Source organism: Haliotis rubra, unplaced genomic scaffold (assembly GCF_003918875.1).
Source record: "Haliotis rubra isolate DU_JTF1 unplaced genomic scaffold, ASM391887v1 Scf1199, whole genome shotgun sequence".
NCBI classification, from domain to species: Eukaryota; Metazoa; Mollusca; class Gastropoda; order Lepetellida; family Haliotidae; genus Haliotis; species Haliotis rubra.
The window spans coordinates 167659-179506 of NW_025765113.1; the positions used below are offsets into that span (position 1 = coordinate 167659).

The 11848-nt window shown below is 38.6% G+C and overlaps 1 protein-coding gene across 1 annotated transcript in view; it reads left to right on the top strand.

Moving 5' to 3' along the window:
• LOC124261884 overlaps positions 1 to 11424 on the top strand; it is a 28171-nt gene extending 16747 nt beyond the window's left edge. The window contains exons 6-11 of the mRNA XM_046696255.1: positions 2580 to 2702; positions 4394 to 4489; positions 5881 to 6133; positions 6997 to 7092; positions 7898 to 8164; positions 8704 to 11424. Of these exons, the coding sequence (XP_046552211.1) occupies positions 2580 to 2702; positions 4394 to 4489; positions 5881 to 6133; positions 6997 to 7092; positions 7898 to 8164; positions 8704 to 8738 (870 nt within the window). The 3' untranslated portion in view covers positions 8739 to 11424. The remainder of the gene's footprint in view (positions 1 to 2579; positions 2703 to 4393; positions 4490 to 5880; positions 6134 to 6996; positions 7093 to 7897; positions 8165 to 8703) is intronic.
• The last annotated feature ends 424 nt before the right edge of the window (positions 11425 to 11848 follow it).

The following is an 11848-nucleotide window of genomic DNA, read 5'->3' on the forward strand; positions in this document are numbered from 1 at the left end:
GAGTTCGTCCTTTAAGTAAAAGCCCCACGAGGGAAACTAACCAAGGATCGACGTTAGGGTATTACGCCACATTGAACAACGGATGAGTATTTTTATCCCAGTCTGCGTCAGATTTCATTACGTTGTACCGTGATATAATCCTGATTACGCTGCAAAACACTTTGGATGCGGTCATAAACAATTCCTTTTATCGCTCGCAGATTCTCACTGGAGGGGGTTTGTTATCAGCTCTATTCATAATGCATCCAAGAACCATGGTGAAAAAATAGACTTTTTATCAATTGATTAGGTCTTGTTTTGCACGAGCTGCAATAATGTTCGGCTTCAGCCCCATGAAAAATGTAAATGAATTTCAGAGCCGTTGTTTAACGTCTTCTTGCAGGCAAACCATTCACGTCTTAAAAATATCCCTCTTTCAAACTTCAGTTTTACAATGGTAACATAACAACAAGAGAGCTGGGCAAGGGCTAGGTAAGGGAAAGTGTAACAAAGTTCAAATGAGTATTTAGTTCTTTGCTTTTGCAATTCCGAAATCGTATTAACCCAAATTTTCTTAGGACTTAATAATGGCTCCAGTGACCAGAAGTTAGGTCCCTAAACCTGCACATGGTCCTGGGTTTGAACCCACAATGATGGGCTATTTAAACAACTGAGACTGCATTTTTCCTGTTGAGACGTGAAATTCTTTACATCAAACAAGGGTGGTCCAGTGAGTTAGGGTGATGCAATTCGCTCTGCAGAGTTGCGTCCCTTACCAGGACCAGGGTCGTATCCCACATTCGCCTCTATAATAATCCTGAAATACCCCCTCTCGTGTGTTTAACTCAAAATGGAACTTCGTATTACTAAATATTTAACCTCAACATCAGAGAATAAGCGGTCTTGATTGTATATGCCAAAACATAGTCCCTTGAACGAAAATCGCAAAATATCTGTTAAAATGATAAAAAATAATCTCTGATAGCAAGCGATGAAATAAGGCATTTGCGGAAAGAATAGGCATGTCATGGTAACTATGACCACCTGAAACACTTGGTTTTATAAGAGAGTAAGTGTTACTTGCCTCGCTCAGTACAACACGCTTCCATGAGGGTAGTTATTAAACCTCACACATATTACAGAATACCATGATATTACTGCTTATTCTTGACGAAGTTATAGAGTCACAGGCTGCCGTTACAAAATCAGTATTGCCTTAATATGTTATGTAGGTAATGCATCATTTAGCGACCCGTGAAGATCTTGGTTAGAATTGATCTTCAGTAACCCATGCTTGTTGAAAGAGGCGACTAACGGGATCGGGTGGTCAGGCTCGCTAACTTGGTTGACACATGCCATCTTATCCCAATTGCGTAGATCGATGCTCGTGCTGTTGAATACTGGATTGTCTTGTCCGGGCTCGATTATTATATGGAATATTGCTGCTAAAACTCCCTCACTCACTCAGTGCTCACATCATTTAACACCACTAATGACCCATGTTTTCCTCGCTGCAACATACTGAACAGCGTCTTCAGCGTATGCTGATCAATTTTCAGTATCGATTGAAGCTTTCTTCAAAAGTTAATGAATAATATAATGACACGCTCCCAAATAACATAGGATCAATACTCGTGTGGATCTACGTCACGTTAGCTGATTTGTCATCGAAGAGAAAAAAACAAAATGAGAGAGAAGAAATCGATTTCCTTTTAAATTGTCTCAAGGGGCGTATGCATTATGCTTAACACAAACGTGATTATGCATGATCGAGCCATTTTCAAAATATTCAAAGAAGATCAATATGTTATTGAAATATGTTCCTTCTCGCGCGATTGTATAACAATATAAATCAAATTTGGAATTTTTGTTTGACGATTTTATGGGCTGTTGATAAAAATGACAATGGACGGAAATATTGACCATGTAAATTGAGGTCTTGTCTTGAAACTAGGGAATATTGGTTTTATATTTCTGTGCCAGCGGTGGCAAAATGTAACGTGGGATTATAACCAGCAGAGATAGAAGACCTCCTTCTTGTTGGATTGGATTCAGTTTGGCGTGATGGTACTTTCATTCAAACGTGAAAGGGTTTCATTCGAACAAGTTTAAGTGCCTTCTTGAGCTTCTGTTTGCTACCTGCTGGCGCCGCAAGAAGACCTCGCGAACAGATATTGTTTATGAACAAAGTAAATCATTTCGCGAGGAAGCAGTGATGGCTCCCTTATCAGATCGGTATACAAGACTGCGGACGCTCATGTGAAGATCAATGAAAACTTTCTAAATCGGGAGAATAATTATTTTGCGACGGCGCGCTACTGGTTCCATGAATGAAAAGGGTTTATTGAATTGGTCGAAATAGACATTGGACATCGATCTAAACCGCATAGCCTCTCACCGGATACGTTCTGACGTCAAAGCTACCGTCTGACGTCATCAATTTATCTCCCACGCACAACATAGAAACTAATCGATATTTCACTCAGCAAGGAATCGGTCTGTTCTCTGACCCTGCACGCAAAGTTCTATAGCAACACAAAGTCGAAACGAAACCGTATTTTTGTTCCAATCATTTCTACAAAGAACATTTACCATTTCAGGAAATCCTGCCAAGCCAAGACAGCATCGAATTCTCGCCTACGGCTGTTGCAGAATACCTTCTGAAATCATGGGACTTCGACAACTTTTATGCCGCTTTGAAAGACCTCGTTGGCTCTTCAATAGTGAGTTATCGATTGGTTGAATGTGATTATTTCGCTGTGACAGAACCACCATATAATGCCGTGACATGGGCTAGCGGTTTCAATGGACGAGTCAGTTACGTTGAAATAGCTTGGCTGACGTAAATGTATTGAACCAAATTAGATACAATTACATCGATCCTGACTTGAAAAGTTTCCAATCAATGGTTCATCCTTTGAAGAGTTTGTTCAGGGCTTCCAAGACGTGCGCTCTTGCTCTTCAAAGCTTAGAGGACATTTTTCGTCAATCTCTCCAATCGATTTCGGTGACAAAATTGGCACTCGGTTAGGATTCTTAGGGATTTCACTGACAAATGACAATTTAAAAACCATCCAAACCGATAGAGGTCGCTCTTTACCCTTTTTAGTGACGGTTGCTGCTCTAAAAAAGGAGTGACAGTCGGAATTCTTTAATCAAAGAGAAGGTTGCTTAATGTTTTTTACTGATTCCTAAAATAGGACTTGAATTTGAAAACGCTTTTGGTTGTGAAGGGCAATCGAAACATTTCTTTAGAGAAATCTTGCGTTTTTAACCTGAAAGTTTGATATAATTTAAATTAAATTCAAGTTGATACGGTAAAGATTTTAGATTCGTTGTGCAATATTTTCTTAAAGCTAGGTTTATTTACTGCAATCTTCGATGGACAATCATGTTCTGAAAAAAACGGTTATGAGAACGCAAAATACATCCAAAAGTAACCCAAAACTTCTCAAGTCTTTCAAGCAGCATTCAGTCCCGTGTGCCATCATCTCTGCTGCCCAGAAAAAACAATGCGACCTATATTTCCTTGAACATATAAGCAGGCGGAGAAACAGCGTTACTTAATTAAGCCCACAAATCCCAGATGATCTACCTTGAGGCTAGCGGGAGCCCAATAATTACATAGCGCATTCCCGATATTGATTTGTGGCAGAGTACTATCAAGACGGGTTAACAACATAAATCTAATATCGGAGCTCTGTTCAGAGAGCGCGAACAACATCCGGAACTGAATTTCTAATAACAATTCTTGGAAGACGTAATTCAGTATTCTACTGGATTTCGTGTTGTTTTTTGTCTCGGGGTAAGCTAGACTAGGTCCGCCCCCTGGCGGTTCGATCTTGGTGTGGAATTAAAGTTTGTATTGACTTCTTTAAAAAATATGGAGGACGAAACTGTGCTGAGCCTTGGTGTCTCTGCGTTTGGGACTAGGTTCGTGGTTGTGGGTAATGAAGGCGTCTCCATAAAGATGTTACAACTGTGTCTGTTTAATTGGAAACGGAAACCAACCTTGTTTAGGATAGATTTCATTGGTTTTAGTGCTAAGAGTTAAACGTATTCGAACAAGAAAAATGTGGTTAAATGTTTGCGCCCGTTTTCAATTAAAGCACAAACATTTCGCCTTCAATTTAAGTTAAAAATTGATTTTGTTACAATGAAATTGTTATCATTTTAAACATTTAATTTGTCACAACGAGATGATCATAATTTTAAAAAATGAAATTTGTTACAATCAGATTATTATAATTTAAAATAAATAAATTTGTTACAATCAGATTGTTATGATTTTAAGCAATATTTGCATAGTAATATTAGAAGTATTCCTAAGGTAAATAATTATACCTTCATATGTACTTACGATGTGTTGGTAAAGACAGCAATCATCATTATTATTTTCATTATTATCATTTAGATGAGCGAGGAGGAAGCTGAACGTTACGAGGAACAAGTAATCTCTGAGTACCAGCGACTACTGGCCGCACAGAACGCAGAGGCCATCAACTATCCTGTAAGTCTTAGCCCACCTACCTGTCACATCCTTTATCCTCTATGTGAGATCCTACCTGGCATATACTTTAGTTCTATGTGAGATCCTACCTGGCATATCCTTTGCCTCTATGAGAGGTCCAACCTGGCATATCCTTTAGCTCTATGTGAGGTCCAACCTGGCATATCCTGTAGCTCTATGTGGGGTCCAACCTGGCATATCTTTTAGCTCTATGTGAGGTCCAACCTGGCATATCCTTTAGCTCTATGTGAGGTCCAACCTGGCATATCCTTTAGCTCTATGTGAGGTCCAACCTGGCATATCTTTTAGCTCTATGTGAGGTCCAACCTGGCATATCCTTTAGCTCTATGTGAGGTCCAACCTGGCATATCCTTAAGCTCTATGAGAGGTCCAACCTGGCATTTCCTTTAGCTCTATGAGAGGTCCAACCTGGCATATCCTTTAGCTCTATGTGAGATCCAAACTGGCATATCCTTTACCTCTATGTGGGGTCCTACCTGTCATATCCTTTAGCTCTATGTGAGATCCAAACTGGCATATCCTTTGCCTCTATGTGAGGTCCAACCTGGCATATCCTTTACCTCTATGTGAGGTCCAACCTGGCATATCCTTTAGCTCTATGTGAGGTCTTACCTGGCATATCCTTTGCATATATTGTTTGCCTTCTTACTTTAGGTTTCGAGGTTTCTCCTTAATTGTCTTTGTATTCTTACCTATGCTTGCCTTCCTTTTTATGCTCGAACTGTCACCTTCTCGACTCCGCCTATCTGATCATTAATTGTCTCATCTGTCCTCATCTTCTTATGAGTTTTCATAATCATTTTTGCTTTTAGCCATGTTCCTTGTCATGACCCCCTATCTGTTCATTCTGTTTTTCTATGCATTTTCCCTGTCCGTGCTGTCTACCTTCTACAGACATGCCAACTTGTTCACAAATGTAGGGTACCTTCAAAACTGCCACAATGCTCCCAAACTATCTATTAGACGGATAGGCAAATTATGTCTATCTCAGATTTAGGGTCAGGTGTTCAACATCCTTGCATAAGACAAATAACATGCTTCCGCACAGGATTGTCCATCAGTGTTCCTTTTTCCTATAACCGATACTTATAACAATATACATGGAGTATTATACAGCATATGATTGCTAGCTTGCTTCTTACCACGACAACCCATCCTTACAAGTCTGATGATGGTGTTCATTAAAATATCGTGCTTCAGACAGCCTGAGAGTCCACGATCAATACAAAACTCCGGCGGTTGTACTGTTACACAAAAGCCAGTCATGTTACACGGTGTCTTCGAGAATACATGGTATAGGTCGCGAAATGAATTATATAACTGTACCTGACTTAGTGCAGCTGTAACACGTCAGCAATCTGTTCTCCCAGAATGAGGAACCTCTCCAGGGATACTACCCAGCTTACGACGAAGCAGAGAAGCGTTCCAACATGGCACCTCTTGCAGACCAGATCCCAGATGACCTCTACAGCCTTGACCGTGCTTACGAGAACTACATCGGCAACGACCTTGACGCCGAGAGACAGGCAGTTGTTGAGGACGCACTTTCCGAGGGGGATGAATCTCTAAACGGTGTCATTGATGCTCTGCTCAATGCTTGGTGGGAAAAAGATTTCGAAGGAGGTATGAATATTTACGTTGTCGGCAATCACCATATTCCATTGCAACTTCTAATGCCATCTGGGGCGGTTGGGTAGCCTAGTTGTTAAAACGTTCGCTGGCCACGACGAAAACCCAGGTTCGATTCCCCACGTGGGTACAATGTGTGAAGCCCATTTCTTGTGTCCTCTGCTGTCATATTGTTGGAAGATTGCTAAAAGCGGCGTAAAACTAAACTCACTCACTCTAATGCCATCTTGGAATATTATTCTTGTGATTTTCTCACAAACCGCGTGGCGATTCCAAGGCAGAACTGTTACTTAGTCTGGTCTGACACATCTATGTTAACAATCGATGTTGGATCAGAGAGGCCAGTGATCGCCACTGTCACCAACGATCCTTGGGATACGATGACATGTAGCCAGCCAGTCACCAAGCTGAAATATTGCAAAAAATTGCCAAATTGTTAAAGTGCTTGGTATTTCAGTAAATGTTAGCATTACACCGAAAAGAAAGGGTGAGTGAGTGGGTTTAGTTTTACGCCGCACTCAGCAATATTCCATCTATATGGCGGCGGTCTGTAATAATCGATCATTGATCTACGCAATTGGGATACGATGACATGTGTCAACCAAGCCAGCGAGCCTGACCACCCGATCCCGTTAGTCGCCTCTTATGATAATCATGGGTTGCTTAAGATCAATTCTAACCCAGATCTTCACGGGTCTGAAAGTAATGGGGTTTCTGGATTAAAAGAGTACGGACCAATGGAATTTGACTGTGAATGAAGGAAACAGTACCTATTACTTAATACATCCTCGTGTTCATAGTTCACTTTGTACTGGCATTGCTCTACATAACTAAATGGCAATATTCTTTCGTTTCAGGAAATGCACGAGCACAGGCTCTTGTCAGCTACCTGTACGACGTGGTGTCACGTGACGGAAACCCAGATGACATTGGTCAGATCAGAGACATTTTAGGTACGAATTATTATCATGTTTAAGTCTGTACTAATATGAAGTCGAATCTCTTTATTGTAAAGGGATAACAAGCAACATATGTTTGTGGTATTTATCGATTTAAAACCAGTTAAGTGGAAGTAGATAGTCTTGCGTTGAGTTTACAGTAGACTTCTCGAAACCTTATCATGAACCGATGCATATTACGAACTCTTGTTCTAGTCATTTGCTGTATGTTTTAGTCGAAATACGTAAAACTAACCACATTTATGATGAACTAACATAAGTGCAAATGTCTGTAACGCAAGTGTAATTGTTATATTAATTGGCATGTTCCAACTGATAAGAGTGGTAAAAGTTGCAATTAATACGTGTGTACATGGACATCGCTTATTTATACGCACTATTCATATATATATTTAAACCAACTTTTTTATATGAAAGTCCTTACCTGTGTTGCCATGGAGTGATAAACACAGGAGACAACTTCAATAGTCATAACCATAGGTGACACGCTTACTGAGGTCACATAAGAACTGCGGAAAGTGATTCAGGGGTTGCCAACACTTTCAGTTGCCTCTAACGAAAATCGAGTGGACTTTCAATTCATTTCGTGCCAAATAATTATAAACATGTTGGATCAGCTCGATATTCCTTTAAACCTCTAAGGCACATTCCTTTATACGCACAATGAACTAAATAATATTGAGTTTTGCAAAACCATTTTCTAACGTAATTCGAAATGTTTTATGTCAACAACGTTCCATTCGGTTCGTTAGCTCTTATTTATTCGGGTTTTTTAACCTCTTGATGACTCTCTTTTCAGCTGACATGCTTGCCAACGCTCTACTGGATGATGTACAGAACCCCGAGGCACAATACAACATAGAGCAGGCAGTGGAGAACAGCATGCCCTCCGCAGAAGTTGAGAGCGGTCAGGTGGAGGAGAAACAGGAGGAGGCAGAGGAAACACCTCAGGAAACACCTGAGGAAGCAGAACAGGAATTGGAAGAAACAGCCCAGGCTAAAGACACAGCAAAAAGTGCAGAGACAGAAACAGCTGAAAAGACGAAAGCGGATGGAGAAGTGAAAGGTATGTTTGTTTAGTTTCAAGCTACCTGGCGTGTTTGTTTTGGCTTTTGGTGTGTTTGTTTGTTGTTGTTGTTTTGTGTCTGTTTTGGGTTTGTTGTTTTTTGTAAAAAAAAATAAAAACTAATTTTTATTTTATTTTTATTATATTTTTTGTAAAAAAATTGTTATTATTATTATTTAAAAAAATTATTTATTTATTTATATTTTTTTGGGGGGGGGGGATTTATGTAATCAGTGTTTGGTGTGAAACTGTGACAGTATCATCAGTATTATTGTGATTTATAAACACATGCTTATGATTTTTCCGAAATCGTACATTCGACTCTGCTGTTTCCTTCTGGAAAGGCTTCTGTCGCTTTTATTTGCTTTAATGTACATCGTACGTTACATATACAAAGTGTTGCAGTTACCTTCATAGATGAGTTTTATAACTTAGGATAACAAGGGATTATGTTCGAAATTAACCTTAAATAACCAAAATTCTCTACTTAACGTGATGGAAATATGCCTTTATCTATCAGTTTATTTCTTCTCTTACAGAGGAGGAGAAGGAGAAGAAAGAAGAGAAGCAGTAAGGCGAGAAGAGCATGATATGCAGAAAGCAGATAAGCACAAGTGATAAATGGATGCTAAACGAAGTCACGAGACATGACCGCGGTCTCAACGGGTTCAATACACTGTGGCGTAATCACAATGTTAAAGCTGAGAAACAGAGACTGAGAGAGTGAGAAAGAAAAAGACGTTATTTTTATCCAAGATTTTATTCAATATATAAATATATTGCTATTCCGGGCAGATCCTATATGTCCCAGGGTATTGTGAAGATCTTTGCCATGTGTCTATCATCTGTAGCAGTGGTATCGTGATGTTTACGTCAATCACCATATCTAACACACATTGTCCCAGATTAATAGCGTCTGTACTCAACCAGAATCAATACCATACCATCTAACCTTCTACAATATTGTAGCGGTATGGGGGTTTGCATTATTCATCACAGTACTGAAGAAAAAATGCAGATCAGACCTCCTAGACCTTCAATACAGAAGCTCTTGAAGTGATCACACAAACGAATGAATAATTTATAGCCCATCGTCATAACATCCCAGACCTTGTTTTTTACCACAGTATGTGGTATCATACCACTAACAGTAATAAGCTTATGTTCACTCGTAAATCATTCTTAATAGCCTGAATGAATCACAATAACTGGCGATGCTTATTCCCACCCTCTTTATCATCACTGAAAACACTGACCTAATTCTGGGAAAAACATACCATCTGTTTTGAAATAGTACTTAGCGCTGTGGAACTCTTTATCGTACTTTTGCACACCCTGTTTTTAGTTTCTAATACTCATCCAACTGTGGGCGCACCAACACGTGTCGGTGCCCACAAAATGATTCAGAATAAATGGCACAAAATACTTACAAGATATATTTCTGACGTTTTAATGCGTGGTACATCAACATGTACGTTTGTTCAGAAGGTGCTTCACCATGCTTTCTTCTCAGTCACTATTATATTGTATATTTTTCATTTGTCTACCCATATGCTGTGATCAATAACTATGTATATATTGATGACGTCCTTGAGACTGTTGAACGTAACGAGAGTCTATCACTGGAAGAAATAGTTCTTTTTCGACACAAAAATGTCCTGGAAACAGATGATAATTATGCCCAAACCTTGAAAGATGCTATTCCTGAGTGTGGACCTTATGGAAAGCGTTGAGGAGAAGGGTTTTTTTTTATTTTGAGACACTTTGGATATTTCGGATATTTTAGAAAGATCGGTCTCTCAACTACTTGGGCGATCTGTCTTCCCATGTTCTTTCAAATCTTGCAAATAGTGCTCTTTCTTCCAGTGTAAAATGAATGCCGGTGCAGAGGAATTTTGATATTTTAACAATAATTCCGCATTAAACATGACCTGATAAATATTCATGTGCTCAAATCGATTCGGCTCTCTGTGTTTCAGCAGTTATTCAGATATTTGTTATACTTTTAAACTGTAAAATTATTTGTAAAAAGTTCCAAACTGTAAATTCCTGTTTCAGATCGAATTTACGCATGTTTCTTTGTATATAGGTAATACGGAATATACAAGACATTGTAAATGATATAACCATATGATGGACTAAAGTAAATTTCATAATAAAATATGAAAAATACCTAAGAATTTGACTTTTTCTTGATTGATTATTTTCTGGGTTTTTTAGCATTCAACATGCAAAATATATCACTTAAACCACTATCAGTTTCTTTACGAAGTTAATAGAGGATCAAGGGAGGTGAATATGATTGTGATGGTTGATATGTCTGCTGTTTCTATATCCCACGCTCATTTCAATTTACGAAAATGGTTTTACGAAATTAGACCTACAAATAGAAAAGTATTATGTAATTGATAAATATAAGTTCGTAATTTGAAATGAGCCTGTTCTTCCTCGTTCTAAGTCGCACAATTTTTGTCTTTTGCAACAGAAGATCTCGAACATGTCTACAACTTGTTTACGGGTGTATGCATTTGTGTTCAAGTCTTTGTGTAAAACACTGGCCATATTCTGTCAGATGTGTGTACCGCTCACTGAACTGCTTGTCTGCCCGGTCTAGCTCACATAACATAACTATTTTCATATTCATACTCATTGTACGACTACTGGTACAGCTGACGAGCTATGTACTATGAACTTCATGGAAATCACAGTCATTCTGCTAGTGAGTGTCATACATTATAATGACCGAATTTGCAATTTGCATTTTTTCGAATAATTAAATACAACTGCTTCCCTACATTATTTTGGTAATGAAATACAACAGTTATTCTTCAGAAACTACCTTTAAATATCTTTGTTAATCAATGTATCATGTAAATAACATATTTTGGGGTTACACTACATCTCAGACACATCTATGTTTAAAAAAAACCAAAACGTTTAGATTCAAGTGTGTCGTGTGCGGGTGACTTAAGCCGTGACTTAACAACAGAACAAAAGACATTTAATGCATTTTTCTCGCAATTTCACGACACTTCCTCTTGAAATTCTCCAAAACCCTTTTTAACCCCCATATCTGGTCATTTAAAAGACCTGTACAATACCATTTTCCAAATGAACTCATAGCTAGTTCGTCCGCTGAGGTGTTTCACACACATACCCTTGGGATCTCCTGCTTGAGCTACAGTACCAGACAATGTGTGATCTTAATGGCTTTTAACACGGCGCAATACTATAGCTGTGTCCAAATAAATGTTTAAAGATACTTCTTGTTCGTGATTATTTCAAAACTAACACACTCACAATGACACCGGATGCATAAATACAGTTCATAAAAACGGAATGTTTCTGAGGATATTCAAGCCAAGATAATGAAGGCAGATGGTCGATAACGGGGGAAATCAATGATGCAAGAAAAAAGATAACATCAGTTACCTACACTTGGAACTTACAAGGAAAATATGATCTGATTTTAAAAATTCAATATCTATTTTTTACGTATCTCAAATAAGATAATATTAAAGAATGTGTAACATTTGTTTCATCTAAAGATGATGACTCATTAGGATGTCTATATTTTCCAATACACGATACACAAATTCCGTTTTTAAGAAGATTGATTCTACAAGACTAAGAGCTATATTTAGAACGTTTTCGGTTACAAAGTAAAGCATTTTACTCGCCGAA